The sequence below is a fragment of the Pleuronectes platessa genome, chromosome 6 (assembly GCF_947347685.1).
Source record: "Pleuronectes platessa chromosome 6, fPlePla1.1, whole genome shotgun sequence".
NCBI lineage: Eukaryota > Metazoa > Chordata > Actinopteri > Pleuronectiformes > Pleuronectidae > Pleuronectes > Pleuronectes platessa.
In genome coordinates this window covers 8,979,565-8,998,429 of record NC_070631.1, presented here as the reverse complement: position 1 = coordinate 8,998,429, position 18,865 = coordinate 8,979,565, and the positions used below count along the sequence as shown (strand labels likewise).

General features: G+C 42.4%; 1 protein-coding gene across 1 annotated transcript; it reads right to left on the bottom strand.

The window, feature by feature from the left end:
• Positions 1 to 1,331: 1,331 nt before the first annotated feature.
• slc6a6b (solute carrier family 6 member 6b) lies at positions 1,332 to 17,519 on the bottom strand. Its single transcript, XM_053424392.1, has 14 exons — positions 17,288 to 17,519; positions 14,881 to 15,110; positions 14,642 to 14,776; positions 12,303 to 12,537; positions 11,607 to 11,739; positions 10,813 to 10,947; positions 9,797 to 9,900; positions 9,532 to 9,656; positions 7,922 to 8,034; positions 6,822 to 6,959; positions 6,274 to 6,376; positions 4,533 to 4,633; positions 4,229 to 4,399; positions 1,332 to 3,077 (listed from the first exon to the last, which is right to left on the bottom strand). Exons 1-14 carry the CDS (start codon positions 17,296 to 17,298, stop codon positions 2,925 to 2,927), a joined length of 1,887 nt encoding a protein of 628 aa, XP_053280367.1. The 5' UTR covers positions 17,299 to 17,519; the 3' UTR covers positions 1,332 to 2,924.
• Positions 17,520 to 18,865: the final 1,346 nt, after the last annotated feature.

Sequence of the window (18,865 nt, the reverse complement as noted above, 5' to 3'; positions counted from 1 at the left end):
TGTGAGATCATTGGAGACTGGTTCATCCTTTTCCAAATCTTATTTCGGAATCACGTCTTTTATTAAATATTACTGAGGTCGATTTTTGAGATTTTATATTAATTTAATGTATTGTACCTTTTATTTTTACTGTGTAATGTATGATGTATGCAGTGCTATATTTGTATTGATCGTACATGCACATACGGTGTAGTGTCTTCATTTAAGCTGTGATACTGAATGTGGCTGCACATTTCTTCGGGTTGATTCCACATCCTCATCCGTCAGGAATCTGTTCGAAAGAACTTGAAAGATTAATTGGATAATATTTTATTTTTGTTATTTAATTTATTATAAACTAGGAAATGTATTTCTTTTTATGGAAATAAAATTATGAAACCATTGATAATTTTTTTTGTCAGCTGTCTCAACAGTGTGTTTTAATTTAATTTGATTTAATCACAGCGATGATTCAGACTGAACCAGTTAAGTGTGTCAACACTTAACAGGTGGAATGCCAATTGCCAAGTTTTTTCGGGTTATTTTAATTTGACTGCTCAACTGAACTGTCCAGACTAATAAATCTCGCATACTGGAAGGATTGTAATGAAATATTATTTAGACTCTTTCTCCCAAGGAGGATCACATTAGGCGTCTGATTTGTTCTTTAAATGCGTAAATTTAAGTCTTTGGGGGTTCGGTGAACCCCAAATAAACCAGTCTCCCCCTTTTGTGAGTGAGACGTCAATGCAGTTCCCACCTGCTAGTGGGGGTGTAAGACTAATGGTGGGACGGACACCATGAAATTTAGGACAAGTGTCAACGAGTTGTCAAAGGGGAATGGAGGGAGGGAGGGGGGGGGGGGGGGGGGGGAATGGGTGGCCTTCAAAGGAAATAAATATTTAAGGGCTCTATTTCAGGAGTGGAATCGAAACGTGCTGTGATTCGCACAAGTGGAACTTCCTGAAAATAGATTGATGAAGGTTGTAAGTGGCATCAAGGTCTAATGAACAGTTTGCAGTCCAAGACTCATTAAAATGATTCATGGCAGTGAACAAATTATGCAACAACTTATTAAACAACTGCAGCCTCTGTGGCTGTGAATTTGAATTTAAGCATTGCAGTGATATGCCCTGCAGGAGTGACATTGAGCCGGATGTCTGAAGAACGGTAAGGTGAAACTGCACTGAAATTCAGTCTCTTCAATTATCTGTACATGCACGTGTAAGATTTCCATTTTACAAACACAGAAAAGAACAGAAAACAGTCAGTTATTCAATTCGCAGGTGAATTTATGAGAAAATGCTTCAGACATATTTAGCTAAAAAGAAAGAATCAATCAGACAATTAGATCCAAAGAAAAAAAGACGTTTATTTGTAATCTCTATAGAATGATGCAATATGCATCTCAAAGGGGACAACTGTGAGACAAAATTACTTTGGTACACATGAATTTCCAAGCACAAGATTTCCATGGACAAAGCAGCACAGTACTGTGAAGACTCTTGCACATGCTTAAGGATAACAACTCATTCGGACTTTACATATAACTGTTTAGGCTGTTTCAGTGATGAGCATAACATTTACTTTGAATTTGATGCATTTTGAAGGAGCAGAGAATGTACTTGCTTCATAGAATATTGGACACTGAAAAAAAAATTCTTGGCTCACACTGTAATCAATATTTGAAAGTGAGATTGCTGAGTTTTAAGTAGGCTCATTGATGGTGTAATATGATGTACAGTATAAAATTGTTACAAAAAGGCATATGTGAATTACAAACAATTCAACTTCTACAAACAAACAGTCTACAGTGAACATTAGACACTAATCCAGTGGTAGTTCTGATATTGACATGAGCAAGAGGGAGAATCAGTCTGTTTAGAAAATAAATGTTATTAATTTAAGTGCTGTTCTCACAGGCCCTACTACTAATGATGAGTCAGAAAATTTGACTTTAGATTTCTACTCTATTTTGTCATTGTCTTATCATTGGGACAACTAGATACTGTATATCAAAGTTTACAATATCAAAAAGTTAGAAGTTAAAAATATATCCTCCTGTAATGTGCTGCAAAGGCATCTGCAATACCTTGCAACAAAACAACAAATACTACATTAAAGGTGAAACGACATATAAAGTGCAAAGAGAGGTTTCAATAAATGCACTGGGACTGACTATAATAGTCACACAGGCAGTGTACAAATACTCTAAAAATGCCACTTTCCATTTCTCTTTTTTTCTTCCTTATCCGATTTTTCCTTATTTATTATTTTTGTCTTGGTAATTTTTGAGGATGTATCTTCTTATGAATGCATTTCTCACAGTATTTGGCAAAGGCCTTGTTGAACTTGAAGGATGTCAAGCAAAAATTCAATCTATGCCACGCATGTTTCCATTGAACATGTTATGGATATATACTCTAAGAGCTGTGGCTGGTTTGCTTCTGCTGTAAGCAGAGGTACATTCATTTTCACTGTGGGATACACAACAACAGTAATAGATTAGAAGTTAGCTTGGGCAGCGAGGGCTGCCACGATCAAGTCAGAGTGTTAAAACATTTTCTTACATTTACATGGTTAATAACTTGTTTAGGTTAGTTAATTTATGAGAAGAGAGAATTCCATAATTTCTTCTTATACAAAAATAAAATAAAATCCCTCATCTCTCTAGAAATCAACAGAAAGGTGGTAAACACTGAATATGTTCTACCTCAAAATACTGCCTAAACTGAGATCAGTGCCAACTACAGCGACAACAAGTGTAACATCAACAATATTGATATAGTAAAAAATAAAAATAAAAACAATAATAACTCCTCATAGAAATCAATCCGGAGTTTCTCTAAAGTGAATATATGGACAATGTAAACCTTCCATGATCAAAGTTAGCAAATATGATAACGCGGAAAGCACAACAATCGTGTTCCTCTCACAGAGAGCGCTCACATCATTGTTTCTACAATGGTGTGGGTGGGCTTGATCAAGCCATTGTTCCCGTTGGGGTCCAGGGGCTGTGTCAGCTCGCTGCCCTTCAGGTTGTACTCTTTTGGGCGAGAGCTCACACCGGACTTCGGGGCTGCCACTGCTTTTATCCTCTGAGGGAAGGAGATCACAGGTTAGACAGGCATCAGTACCCAGTGTTACACAAGAGCCGGCTTAGGGCTCAAAGCCATTTTAAATGTCCGACATCGTAATTGAACATATATCAATTCTGTGTCAACGATTCATAACCAACGTCACGTGAGCATTTTATTGAAAGAATAGTTGAATGAGAGAATATGTTCATCTGTCTTTCGCCAAGACGTCGCTTGATCCCACTTTTCCTATCTGTAGCCACATGCAGATTAGCATAGCTTAGCATAGAAATGAGAAGCAAGAGTAGCCAGCTAGCTTGGTTGCTAGATGCTAAAGTAGCATGTATTGCCAAGTAATACGAGAAAATCTGTACTACACTTGTTAGTATGCTAAATGGGAAGCTACAGCTAGCAGCAGATTAGCTTAGCATAAAAAGACGCACTGGGAGTAAAAGTTAGCCTGGCTGCCTGGCAACCTCATGACAGTTGACCCCTGTTGTTAGCATAGCGACTTATTAGCATGCAGACTGACAACATTGACCTGCTACTTTGTACAGTCCCGTCTGTGTTGGCAAGTCTATGAATCACCGAATGTTTCAGCTCAAAATAATTTTCTTATCTGTTTGCATAGAAGACAGGTTGACCTGACTCCCTGCCAACTGTTTCCTCTCACTGAGCTATGTCCCCTTCGTTAAATGATATTTCCGGGCACACTAGATGTTGAGTAACGTTATCCCAAATTAACGTCTGACATCAAAGCAGCCTCTCTTTGCTTTTGGGAGTGCTGCGGTTACACTCATTACAGTGCTGGTTAAAGTTAAAGGGAATTCTAAGGTGCAGAGAGAGCGCAACGCACTGCAAATTAAGAAAACACATACAACGCGTGCCAATAAAGAATAGCACTGCAAATTAGGAAATTGTCCAGGGGAAATGTTTCCAGGGGACCCAAACAAGTGATGAACCTGCCTGTAGTTAAATGCTTTGTGAAGTTCCATCGCCAATGACGAGTAGCAGACCTCAATAACTTCAAAGCATTGAACTACAGCCAGGTTCATCTATTTTTTGGTTCTCCTGGAAACACTGTCGTTTTCGCTATTTGCATCTCATCTAATTTCAGACAACAAAGCAAACATAAAGAGAATATTTTCCAAAAAAGGGTTGTGTCGGCTAACCTCGATCAGGGATCCCTCAGACTGCAAGATCTTGATGACCATCACCAATGGGATGCAGATCATGGAGGACAGGGCCAAGAACCAGCCCACACCGATGGCCCAGTCAGGGTACTCATACACCTTGTTATACTTCAAGGGCTTGTACTTCACCAGGGAGAAGACAAAGCAGCCCTATAGGAATCAAACACACACAATGCTTTTAGTTCTTCGGTCGCACAACTCCCTGTGACCTTGAAGGCACCGTCGACATTTGTCACTTTTCATCATCAACAGTATCTGTGACCGACCGACTCTGATCTCTCACCATGCACAGGACAGGAGTGATTACGGTCCAGCTCCACTTCATCCATGGGTTTGGTCTGTAGCCAATCATATCCTCAACTGCATCATAGAAGTTATCAGCTCCTGTCAGACACAAAGACACAAAAACATGAGAGCTCACAGAATCAAAGTGTGTCAGTGTAATGAATATTGTAGATAGGTTATCATCAATGCACTTTACTCGTGTTATTGTTTGCTGTCACAGAACAACCTTTTATAACTACCTATGGAAATTAGAAAGTTCATGAACACTTTATCTCTATTGTCTGCCATAAATTGCAGCATATATTCCACCTGGGTCATGTCCCACTACAAGATAAACTGTCTGAGCTTTATCAGTTAAAACTAGTCATACTAGGTCAATATTGATGCTTCCTGTGTTGATTGCGATAATGTGTTTTATTGCTTTGTTTACTGGGGAGTGTGCTGTGGTTTACACGTGGCTGATGTCCCTGATAAAGCCTGTTCGTACATGTTAACAATATGTTGTTATCAATACCGATGAGACAATGTTTTCATTGTTGGTCTGTTTGTCTGTCTTTCAGCCAGAAAAATACTCAGCCGATTTTCTTGAAACTTAAAAGGAAGAATGGGCAAGGGTACGACCCGTTACATTTTGGAATGGATCCGGACAAAGGGTTGGATCCAGGAAATGTTATCATTTTCTTTAACTCAATGTTTTCTGACATTTTACCTGATTTACAAGTGAATCCTTTTTTTATCCTGATAAAAGAAATCAGCCAAATTTAGGGAACAGATTTCTACGTGTGTGTAAATTAGTGAGGCTTAATTGTTCTGGGTTTGTACCCTCATGGTTGAATGCACTTATTGTAAGTCGCTTTGGATTTGGATGTAGGGGCCGTGGCAGAGGAATGTGCTTTATTGTCTTTAAAAGAGAAAATCCTCTATTTTGTTTAGCCTAAAATTGTGTATATGCACTAACTTAGATTTAAACTCAAATCAAGCAGATTTGATTGACAAGGATGTGGAAATAAAGACAAATATGTTCAAACAAGTGAGAAGACCAGAGAGAGTAACCAAAATACATGAACTTGATATGTAAAAATATCCAGAGCTACTCTCACTTTGGCAGAAAATGTGCATGTAGTAGTACTCTCACAGTAAGAAATCTTTCACTTCCTTCCTTATCTTACGCTCCCTTGAGGGATCCCAACCCTGAAGTGGGGAACTAATGGTGTAGAACACACCCAACCAAAAAGTGAGAGGGGCTACTGTTGTGCATGATTTAACCACAGTGTCATTAACACAGGCAGTCAGTGGAAAACATTTGGAATAATAGGGCCTTTCAGTGTGTACCCTATAAATACTGTGGTTGCTGAATGATGTCGGATGATGATTCATTGTTATTCGATGAATTAGATGGCTTCTCGCAAAATAGTAACATGTTGATCTTAGTTGTTTATTACTGGAGGGCTTGATTTAGTTTAAATAAGGGTTCTTCTTATTAGACTGAATGTTCTTCCTTCATGATGATAGGTGTAATGTGAGGGGAGAGAACCACGGCTATCCAATCACCCCCCAGGATTACCACCCCACTCGCCACACCCCTGATGGCAGTTAAACTTATTTAGTGCTGAACCCCAATGGACACCTTTAATTACCCCCATAGAACTCATTTGTGCTTTACTTCAACTCACTGTAATTACTTCAAAAAAAACGACACACACGACAGAAATCTATCACATAGAGTTGTTTCCACTTACCATAAACCCAGGCTACAGCAATGCATTCAAAGAATGCAACCCACAAAAGGCACACACCACTGGCTGCATAGTAATCAAAGAGTTGAAACACATACATGCCACCCTGGGAAAAGGAAAAGACAGAAAACATCAATTATCCTTCTGATGTGTATGGAGAGAAAGAGAATCACAGAGATAGATGGGGACATTGAAGCAGAGGGGGCAGGCAGGGGGGGGGGGGGGGGGGGGCGGGGGGGTGTTGAAAGCAGTGTACAAGGATGCTGGCACTTGACCAATAGAGGCAGAGATCAACAGGTGCTGCGACGTCATTGAAGCACGGTTAACTGCTAAATGGAAAACGGCATTCCAGCTCGCTCCATTCAGACACACAGGACCGGGTGGTGACCGCCGCAGGGAGCCATATTTGGTCGCAAAAGCGCAGCGGCCGGCGAGCAAGTGGAAAGTCTGTTATCTCTGCTGTAGAGCCGAATGCACAGGGTCTCTTTTCCTTTTCTAAACACGGTGGAGCAGCAGAGGAAGCTCAGCGAGGAGCCTGCCAGTGAACTTACTTTCGTTACCATGGCGAGTCCCAGGAGATAGCTAATGAAACACATCACAGCTATAAAGATCTCCCGTCGGTAACCCTTCCTGAGGAGGGATGGATACAGATCCACAATAGAGGTGATCTGTCCTTCCACTTCGACAAACTGGGGAGGCAAAAGCAACAGGTTACTTCTCAGAGGACAAAGAATAACAAAAAAAAACAGTGTCTCTTTTTATGCAGAGCTCTATAAATGAGATGTTTTAAATAAGTCTTATTTCTGTAACACTGGTTTACTGTTATTTATAAACCAAGTTACATCAGAAACAAAATAACAGTGAATCAACGTCTGTGTCTCTGCTGTGCCTCCTCATAAGCTACATAATGTCATAACATTATGAATTTGCTCCCATTTATCAATGTGCAGTGGCTTTATGCTCCGAGGGCAGGCCCTCCTTTTTTTGCATGAGGACCGAACAAAACCCCCTTACATAACAGTGGCATGTGTGTGTGTGAGCCATGTTAACAATATGTAGCATTCAGGGCTACAAATCTGCATGAAATGTATGGTGGAGCACCCACACACGCACACACATGCATGCACGCTCGCATGCCGTCACTGGCCACATTTCTAAATAGCTGCACTTGCATGACAATTTACATGTGCTCAAATTTAGAGCATTGACCTGATCTTGCATTTGGCTGAGATGAGTAGCTGGCCATTTGCAGGACTGAGATAGCACAAGACTAGAATTACACATGGATGCAGGAAATGTGATCCAGCTAAATAATCACTCTGGTGCACGCTTGGGTTTTGTCTACTTAGATTATCTTGTCTCAATCAAAGCTCTGCCTCCTATCATAGCCAGGTAGATTCTAAAACCGTAATGTGTGGCTTTACAGAGCATGAGAAGGGGCCTTAGACCTTACACAGAGCATGGTCGTAAAAAGTCTTTGTGGCTGCATTACTTGGCTGTCAGATATCTGATCTCTTCAAGACATTAGATATGGATCAGAGAGACACTAAATGTGTTTTACACATTGAGGGTTTGCCAGGGGCCATCTAACCTATACCAAACAGCTACTCTGCATTTAGCCTGACAGCAGATTGATTGTGAACATACCGACCTGGCTGTCAAGGCCCAGCAGCAGCAGCATGATAAAGAAGAGGATGGCCCAGAGGGTTGGCATCGGCATCATTGACACAGCTTTGGGGTAGGCGATGAAGGCCAAGCCAGGACCTGGAAGCAGAACAGAGTGGGGATGGGGAGAAGGGGGCAGAGGACAGAATTAACATTTCTATCTGATTTCAGGTTGGACGACAGACGGTAAGGGGATCTGAAAAAATAATGTAAAGGCTCAGCTGAGCTAGAGACGCTGACAAGGAAATGCGATCCAAGTTGGCCCTTAGTTGAGGTAAGATAAATTTAACGGGATTGAGTGTTGTGATTCTTTGGTTGCAGGGTTTTCTGACTCTACAGTTGTCTTGTGTGTAATGAGCTGCAGGATAAATATAAACAACTACACTGTCTACTCTTTTACTCAGGACATACTAGATACCTGCCAACAGTATTGTCTATGAAATAAGCAGATCACTATTTATTAGGCTCTTTTGATGCTTTACATTTTATGTATTGTTCTGCCCAGCTACATCATTTATTTCCTGAGCTGGTGAATCATCAATTCTTTACATTAGATCATCTTTATATATATATATATATATAGAAATTACTACTATCTGTAAGATGTTAAACTGTATTCTCTACTACTGGTGCTAACTGTCTGCAATCAAGGGGATTCTGAAATAATCTAATCTAAATAATGCAGTTGAGGATTTTAGCAAAACAATGAACTGGTTCAACTGGTTATATTAAAGCAAGAGACACAAAGTCAACAATCACATAGACTAATCCCTCAATTGAGGAGTTTAGCAATAAAATTCAAATAAATAGTTTCTGGGATTTCATATACTAAGGAATAGGTATGCACAATCTATGTGTTTATGTCACACATAGAGTCTACACACATGTATGTCTATGTCCATCACAGAGTCACCGTCATTGTCATTGGTTTCACATCCTTATATTCAATCAGTTGAAATATTCAGTCTTACAGATAGCAAAGGTTTGATTTTAAAAGAAGAGAGCAGGCATGCTGAAATAAGACATATCGCCTTCAAAGTCCACATGAGAAGCAGAAGCAGAACCGGTGGCGTCCACCTCGCTCAGGATATCCACAGCTTGTTAAAGGAACAGAGCACACACAGTAGAGAACATAGAGGAGGGTGCCAATCGTCTCAGCAATGTCCCCTGGTCGAAAGACGTAAAGTAATCTACATGACGTAAGCAGGTTGGATGTGGCACGTGAGGACACCGGGTGCACTTGAGCGCCTGTAGATAACGATGATGGAGCAGAACCACAGTTCGTTCTGTGGCTTAAACACGCAGCACTTGACCAATTCGATGTAATCTGGCCTCCAAAGGGGAGAACAAACTGTATTTCCCACTGAATTAACAATTCTGTTTCTTTGAAGGCTTTTTTTATCTTTTTCAAGGAGTGTGCAGTGGCCGATACCTCTACATTTCAGCATCAGGATTTCCTGCGACTTAATTCTTTATATTTTTTCTATCATTTAAAAAATGTTGCTCATTGTAAGGTTTCCAATTGTCTGTCTTTCTTTTTTCCGCAGCAGCAGCAGCACCCACCGTTACTGCTACTGTCACCTTCGACCCTCGTACCTGACTCTGCCACATCGGCAATGTCCACCCCTTGTTCTTGTGCCATGAAGCCCAGGACGGAAAATATTGCGAAGCCAGACACAAAACTGGTTCCGCTGTTGAGGCCTCCCAGCAGCAAACAGTCCCTATGTCACACATATGTCGAGGAGGTTGTTAATGAACACAGGTGGAACCGAAGTTCCCATTTTCTTTTCACGCAACCATCTCTGACACGAGTTGCTGTCACTACTACACTCCCAGTCATCCCAGCGGAAACGCAGCTCACCTGTAGCAGTTGTATCTGTATTTGTTGTAGCTCCCCAGTGACGTCATGGCTCCCAGGCAAATGGCGTAGGAGAAGAAAATCTGGGTTCCTGCATCAATCCACACCTGAGGAGACAGAGGAAGAGGTGCACCGACTTTAATCTGTTATTATAACAGGTGTGGACTTGGTTTTGAGACGACTGGTATCACTCTCATGAAGATGGTGGATGTTGTTGGTTGCTTTCTGTCTTTATGCTAAGATAATCTAGCTGGCTGCAGGTTATAGCTTCATATTTAGCATGAAAGTTCCATCTAGGTCTCAGCAACGCACTAAAGGCAGGCGCATGGTTCTGCAACTGCGTCTGCGGCTTTTAACGCAGTTGTGTCGTTGGACTCGTTTTAATTTATGGTTCTCCAAGGGTTGCGTGTGTTGCAAAGCAATTCACCACCAGAACACTAGGTGGAGTAACGTTTTTTGTCAAAGACGAACCTTAGAGACGCCTTCTTCGTGTGGGGCAGTCCTCATAACCTTTTTCTGGCGGACAAATTTGTCCCTGATCTTTCTCCACAGCTTCGTACACTCGTCGACCTGCAAACCGACGTAAGCCGAGATCTCCTTCAAGGAATTGCAGGCCATTTGCGCGTCCTTGTATTCCGTCAATGACGGGTTATACAAGTGGTCATATCCGATCTCTTCTGCCAAACGTTCTTTTATTTGGTCCATATTCCTTCTTCTAAATCTTCCTTGGTTTCCGCCGGTATTATGTGGCATGAAACCGGAAATGTGACTCCGGAAAGGATGTAGTTAGCAGACCAATCACAGCCTTGCGGGCTGCGTGAGGCTTGCGGAGCTTTGTCGTATAGTTACAAAAATTGGGCGACGCACAGAAGCACGCAAGGGGCTATTGCGCTTGCGTGTCCCTGAAAACGCTGAAGCATGCGCCGGCCTTGAGTAAACGTGTTTTTCAAGATGTTTAAATTTCCCTTCATCACCTGTGGAAAGAAGTGTTAATAAAAAAATTGGGTTTTAAATTGTACCTCTGGATCTTGGAGTCGGGTCAAGTTGGGGTAAAGGTAAAATTTGATTCCTTCACTTGCCCCAGGCAGAGTCACACCACGGATCAACAGCACAATTAACATCACGAATGGGAAAGTCGCTGTTATGTACACCACCTAGACAGGACACAGGAATTATTACTGACAGTGCTGGAGAACAGATATAGACTTAGGACTCATCAACCTTGAGATACAATGGAATAAGCTCTACCTCTAAAATAAACACGACTTCCCTAAGTTTTTTTCCTCGACTCTTACTCATATTTTTTTTAAATAGAACAATGCATTTCTGGTGATCAAATTACAATGAGAAGGAGTTTGACCACATGAAAGTGTAAATGCACCCAAGATGCACTGGGGGTGGGTTGCGATCCAATCAGCCAAAAAACCTCTAAAGTCAACTATTTCCCATTCACCTTTATTGCGCGTTGAGCATTGCATTGTCCTTTAAATTATCATATGTTTCAGTGTGAAAGTACTTGTGCTCATTAGCAATAATGAGTACAGAAGAACACAAACTGAGACGCAGCAGCGCTTTCTGTCCAGCTAACAGAAACACACTTAGGGCTGAGGAGCGACACGAAGTCTGGCCAAGAAACGACCTCCAGGGCAGCGCTGAGACTTGTGTCTCTACATTAACTAAATCAAGCTTGTTTCTAAAACTGTGGCTGTTCTCCGACAACGGGGTTTTGTCACTGACTCGTTGGGGTAGAAAAGTAAAAGGCCAAACAGCTTCCAGGCAACACAATAAGTAAAGTATACACTTCATCACTCACTTTCCCAGTGGACTTGACTCCTTTCCAGATGCAGAAGAAGCAGATAATCCAAACTGCCAGGAGACACAGGGCCAGGTCCCACTTTACGTTTCCAATGTCCTCGATCCCCGAGGAGATGCTCAGGACATTGCGTCTACAGACGACAGAGAGGCGACAGTTAAATGTAGTTTGTGGGATTTTAAACATAAAAAAGTTATCTTGCACATTTTTAAACACTCTCAAAGACAGAAGTCATGTAATAACTCTAAACCATGAGCACAAGAGTATGATTAAGAGGATAGGGAGTAGAGTTCGGTGAAATGAAACAGGCGCATGACTTGGCCTTTCATTGGGGTTCTGCTACTTGTCCAGAGTCTGAGGACACTTCAATGTTTAGAAGATTATCTGAAAAACTTTGTAGCCGAAGCCTTGATGCACCATGAACACTTCTAACTTAGTGCTAATTGTTGTGATGAATTACCTTCAAATTCAAATGGGTAAAAAGGGCCATGAAAACCATTGCACTAAAGTTTAGTCTGACAAACTCTGATTTACATGTAGCACATGAAAGGTGCAGTACAGACAAAGTTTATAAAAAACTGGCAGACTTTTAATATTCTAAAGTAAACTGTGCAAGTGAGATGAGACGACAGAGGGTTACGTGCATGTTCTCATGTGTGCATGTGTGGGTTAGGCGTGCCGTCCGTGAATACTCACTCCCAGAACTCTGTGACGGGGGAGGTGAAGTTGGTGATGTTGGCTGCCAACCAAAGGGTCTTGTTCTTGCGGACCGTGTCCTCCACACAGAACTCTGTGTTCCAGGGCTGATTGCATTTTGCCCAGGGAAGCTCCGGCTGAAAGCAGTGAAACAGGTAGTAGAGACCCCAGGCCAAGATCACAATGTAGTAGATGTTCAGGAGGGATACGATGACAACAGAGGCGTAGCCAATACCTGGGAAGAAAGAGAGGTTGGAAATCCACATTAGCTCTATATCCATCAACTCAGCTGAGCATTTTTATTTCTGCTCTTTTAAAAAGACATTTTACAAATGAGCTTTTGTTTGTGTCATGACATAAGCTGCTTTCATGCATGCGCTGAACTTTATTCTCCTGACATTATCCTAAGAGGGTGTAAGTGAGAACGTAAATCACAGAGTCAGAGGCTCTGGAGTTGTTCCGGCCAGCCCTCTCATGAAAACCAGGATTAAGTCCATTTCCAATTCACGGTAAGTTGAGCACATTGATGATGTTTCTAGCAACAGACGCAGGACTGAAAAAAAAATATAAGCTTTTGGCAATAAGGGGTCAATGTGCTGTAAACAAAAACACATGATCTCCAAAGCAGGATTTATACATTAAGTCCTGCCTCACATGATCTGCCCAGGGTTAATGTCAGAAAATGTCTCCAGGGGACGGGCCTACAACATTTTCTCTGGTTTTTAAACTGTCCCTTCAAGCGGCACAAGACTCCAAACGCTCATTATTCATATTTGAAATGTAATGTGATGCATTGTTGTAAAAATGTAACCCCTCATCTTGCTGCAATGAAGAAGACTTACACTCCTGGGCGGGTCAGTGCAGTAGGACATCACTGATGGGTGTGGTTGCATGTGTAATACAGAGCACTCTCTCTCTATGATGCAGCACATTATTAAGTTACTCTTTAAATTCATTTGACTTCGAATGGGGGGATAAGGCTGCTGAGCAAACTCCATACAACTAACTCATAATGAACTTACTGTTGTTATGTTCTTAGTGTTGGGCTATTTTTAGATGACTTTGCCATGAATCTGGACGCAGAAATCCCCGGTACTCTTCCACAGGCTTCAGAGTATTTATACACTCATCATCTCTATCGCCCCCACCTCCTCATTCCCACATACCGAATGCAAACAGATAAACAACTCATTTCTATGACTTGCGTGTGTGCGCGTGTGTGCGTGAAGTCCACAGTGTGTTTGTGTGTGCCGGGTAAAGTCATGAATTCACAATGTGATAAAAACTCAAGGAGGTGGGAGGAACAATGGGGGCCTTGTGAGTCGCCCGTTTTGTGGCCACTTGTGGACTTTCACTCCCGTGTCAGACGCCAGATGGACGGGCAGCAGCCTCAGCGTTTCTTGAATAGCGGAGAGCCCATCTGCAGCTGCTGGAGATCCGGTGCCGCACAGTTTCCTCCCTTTTCATGTAACGCTGCCCATGTGAACATGAGTAAAGGCGTCACGGCAGCTGCAGAGCTTGCTCAGTGCGACAGCTGTTGGGGCTGCACCTCGGAGGAATGACGGGCCCTGGGGTGTCTCAGAGGAATCTTATGGTGAGAGAACCCCACCCTGACAAATCGGCCACAGAGGACATTTAGAATATAAAAGAAAACGAGTGGATCCACACTGCAGCTCCATGTCAACAAAGACCATCACAGAAACGTCATGCAGACATGTTGCATGACACTGTCCCCATTGCTCGGCAACTTGACTTATTTATGTGTTTATTTATTGCTCTGGGTTTCCGTGGTAACAAAGACCTCAACAAAACCATTACGCACCAGTTCTTCCATCCAAAGATGACTGCATGTGCTCTTTGTATTTTTTTGATATTTAATGTAATAAGGTTGTATTAAATCTATGTATTTAAACTTATTTATATAAATGTACATGTGTGTGCAGGTATGTACAGTATGTAAACCCTCTACGTGAGGCTGACCTCTGCAGTTAAAAAGTACTTATAACATTCATTCTCCCTGATTGTCCGTGTTGCTGTGCTTTCATTGTTCAGCTCCTGCTTCATTTTGCTGTTAAACGTTGTTTACACAAAATAAACCAACCGAAGGAAGTAAAACTGTTCTTATTACCTGGGGTGTTGGCCTTAGAACAACACAAAATCTGACGGTTGAATACTGGACTGAAACAGGAAGACAACCAGGGCTGAACTCTTGTTAAAGCAAATGCGGCTTTTACTCAGCAATGAATATTAGATGATCTTGTCAGGGGATATTTATACTGCGATAAACAGCCTCTATTCCTCTGTGTGAATCTATACAGTGTTTATGTGTTTGGACTGACCAGTGAAGATGGGGCAGATCTTGCCCCAGCAGGTGATGCCTCCCTCAGAAGTGTACTGGCCCAGTGCGACCTCCAGGAAGAAGACAGGCAGGCCGCCCCCAAACAGGAAGATGGTGTAAGGAATGAGAAACGCACCTGGAGAAGGGAAACAGGAATCAGCTCTGAGTCCTCCTAGAGCTGCAGGGATTTCATCGCAACACGTTTTTAGCTCTGACGTTTGTCGTCAATCTTTTGCTTACCTCCACCATTTTTATAGCAAAGGTAAGGGAACCGCCAGACGTTTCCCAATCCGACGAAGCCTCCGGCCACAGACAGGACAAAGTCGAGCTTACTGGACCACTTCTCCCTCTGAGGAACCTTGCCCTCTGCCTCGTCCTCGGGCCGCGTGCCCGGGCTCTTCCCCGGCGAAGGTTTCAGGGTGTCCTTATGGAAGTCCTTCAAGCATTGGAGCTTCTCTTTTTGTGCCATGCTGTAGATGGCGGGTGGGAAAAGGGACACATTGATGGAGAGAGAGAGAGAGAGAGAGAGATGAGACAGAGGTGAGAGGGATACGACGCAGATAGAGAGGAGCATTAGGGAGATAATGCTGTCTCCTGATTGCGTTACAGCTTGCGTACATGATATACAGCACTATGCAGCTAATCTTGCTAATCTGAAACATTGCTGCATTGAGGTCATTCAGATTGGAGCGATGATCGATGGAAACATGGAGCAAAATGAAGTTAGAAAATGAAAAATATATGCAAATGTATGCAATGGGGACTCGTGATAAAAGACAAGCCCAGTCACACCCAGGTTTTGCATTTCACAGTTTTCCAGGGGCAAACAGACAAGGAGAAAAAAACCAATGTGTTTATCTATCAGCCTCAATCAACCATTCCGTTTCTCGATAAGTAAAAACTTCCATATACTATGTATTATGTGTTTTATTTTGTATTCATGCGGCACAGCGAGTAGTGTGACACTTCACTCTCAGGGTGGATTTTTCTGCTCAGAGGGGGGCATATTGTCACTGGAGGAAGAGGAAGGGAATGTTTGGACACACTGCCGAGACCTCGCCTGAACCTGGGGCAACGTTTTTCTTTTCGCTTTCTCTTATGCTACTGTATCAGCAACAGGTCAGCCCTCCGTAATCCAAATTTAGAGGGGGAAGGTATACATATCCCCTTTGCATTCCCTAAGCACTGGCCCCACACAGGAAGACGCAACAGCTTTAAGTTCCCGGAGTGTTTACACTGTAAACTGTCTTTCCAAGAAAGACAGGATTTCTTATTACCGGCTGAGGTGTCCTGTATCCCCCGCTCGAGCCAAAAAGAAACCCTAATAGGACGGGATAAACTATGTCTCAGGAGAGACTGTGATTTAAGCTCCCAGGCTGGGACACCATATGGAACACAGGGGACAATGAGAAGGCTCAAATGAATCATACGCTCTAAGATTAGTAATAATACAAGAGGAAAAGATCTATTTTTTAAAAGAGAAGTCGGCAGAGCGACTTCAAATACTCCCCCTCAACTCTTGTGGGCCAATGGAAGAAGAAGAAAACTCAGACGGCCTTGTTCATTGAAGCTCAGATGAAAGAACATTTTGTACGGAAAAGTTTCGACCCTGAAAAATATTACAACCTTTGCTGAAAACACAGTGGGAAAACTGTGGAACGTGCAAGAAGCAGAAGGCGGTGAATGAACTTCAGGATGGCAACTTGAGACTTTACATTAAAAGAGTGATGATGATCATAATAACATCCACCTCTCAGGAGCGGCCTGGTACACGAAGAAACCTCCAGCATTCCTACTGGGAACTGTGCGTTTCCTCACTTAATTAACGCTTCAACAACAAGCCCTGCATCCCCATTAGAGAGAGAGAGAGGGAGAGAGAGAGAGAGAGAGAGAGAGAGAGAGAGAGAGAGAGAGAGAGAGAGAGAGAGAGAGAGACAGAGTGTGAGTATATGTGTGTGTGCGTGTATGTGTGTGTGTGTGTGTGTGTGTGTGTGTGTGTGTTTGTGTTTGTGTGTGTGTGTGTGTCCCATCGTTTTGTAGGATTTTTTTTCTCTTCCTGTTATGCTTGACAAGTCAACATGAACCGCTTTCCATTCCCAAACCTACTTACGTAACTGGATCAGTAGTTGCCCACTCGGTTTCTCATCCTGTTTCAATCTCTCTCTCTCTCTCTCTCTCTCTCTCTCTCTCTCTCTCTCTCTCTCTCTCTCTCTCTCTCTCTCTCTCTCTCTCTCTCTCTCTCTCTTTATCCCCCTTTCCGTGCACTCCTCTCTCTCTCACCTGGTCGCCTGCTGTCACGAGCCCGTCAGATAACACCAAAACGCAAACTGTCCCTGAGAATAATCCCAGACGCGCACTTCACCAGAAACTCCCTCATAATAAAAACATATAACGCAAAATGCGCGACTGAAATCGGTTTAAACCCGGATCGCTCTGATAACACACTCGCTGGGCTTCCTCTTCTCATTCAACCTTTTCAACGAGCAAACTGAAACTGACCAACTAACGGGTTATTCTTAAGCAAACGAATGCAACAAAAAATCAATGTAAAATGAAAACAGACCCCAACAAAAAAAGCGCATCCAAACTAAAGGGTAATAACGAATCAAGTTTCTTTTTCCAGCAAAGCAAATGAGAGTAAACTTACATTTCCTTCATGGCTGCGTCTGTGTGTAATGTTCCTCTCGCTCAGCTGTCACCATTCCACTGTACTGAAAGTCTTTATGCAGACACGGGTCACCAGGAGTGGAGCTGACAGCAGGACCCGCCCCCTGACTGTAAGACAATTAAATCCAAAGTGGAGATTGGACGCAGCCTCGCAGTGACTGACAACTCAGGTACCAACGTGGGAGACTGTAAATTTCCACTTCCAACTACTGCACACACACACACACACACACACACACACACACACACACACACAGACACACACACACACACACACACACACACACACACACACACACGCACACAGCCCAGTGGTGGTGGGGGACGATTGTGTCACACTCTTTATTCATGTTGGAGACACAGAGGACAAGTCAGGGGAAGAGAAAAGCAGAGCTGTGCTTGGTCCTGAATAATGATCTGCTGCAAATGCATTGAATAAAAAGCATGTGTGTGCTGCGGTCAGGCTGAATGACTGTCCTCCGCTCTGGTTTGTTATCTGGGAAATGTAAACCAGTACACTATAAGCGTATAACAAGGCCTAATAAGGGAATATGTCTCCTCTGTGTCCTTCGTCTGCAGTCTGTTTGGTTACCCCTCATAGGGTTTATAATGTTAAACATCAGCTGATGATGAGACGCGCCCACACACACATGTTGTGAGGAGCAGATGTGTGTGTTTGTGACTGTGTTGTACCTCAAGACCCAAAAACTTAAACCAATTAATAAAAAGTCAAAAACAATACATGTAAAAAGGTATAGAATACTTATAGATTAAGTAATGTATGTGTGAAACCATTCTTTCAGTTTGAATGCAATACAGTTTTTCAATGTTTTTTTTTTATATTATAAGCTCATTTCTCACACACCAAAACATTAAGCGGGAAAGTGGATCTTTTCTTATTCTTTCTTATTCTTCTTCAATCAGTTGTAGATTAAAAATTGTGTAAAAGTGATAAACAATTCTTCAGTTTGATCCCTGAAGATTCCAGGTCCACAGTTTGGGAACGTTGTTTTCAGCACCAGCAGCTAAACAGGCGCAGCTACACCTCAGGTTTTTATCCTGCTGAGAGGGCGGATTGGGGTTATGAAAGGACACATGTCAATTAATCATACACTGGATGGGGCAGTGACAGGAAAAGTAGGTTAAGTATGTGCCAGTAAGCAAATGGTATAAGCTGCAAACGTCTTAGTCCATCAGACCTACTTCAGCAGACTCTCTTCTATAAAGTGCATAACACACATTCATTGACTCATCCACTCATCCACTCATTCATCCAGTGGGTGACTTGCAGATATGTGACAGTGAAGGTGCACCTAGAGCATACTAGAGAAAAGTAAACACACTTTTTGCCCCAAACCTTGTATATCACTGCAAAGTACGAGATGTACCTGAACGCATCACAGCAGCCCTCCAAAAATGAACAAACAGAATCAAGGAACATGTTCTTATCAGTTATAAACACAGGAAACAGGGTTCAAAGACCAAACTGCTTTTTCTTTTTATAACCTAACAGCATTTTTTAAAGCGAACTTAAAACTCATGAATCAGCTTTATCTAT

Coding starts and splice junctions, on each gene's coding strand:
- slc6a6b (XM_053424392.1), bottom strand. Junction 12,538..14,641: donor GATCTGCCCCATCTTCACTG/GTCAGTCCAAAC, acceptor CTTTCTTCCCAG/GTATTGGCTACGCCTCTGTT. Junction 6,377..6,821: donor GACTCGCCATGGTAACGAAA/GTAAGTTCACTG, acceptor TCCTTTTCCCAG/GGTGGCATGTATGTGTTTCA.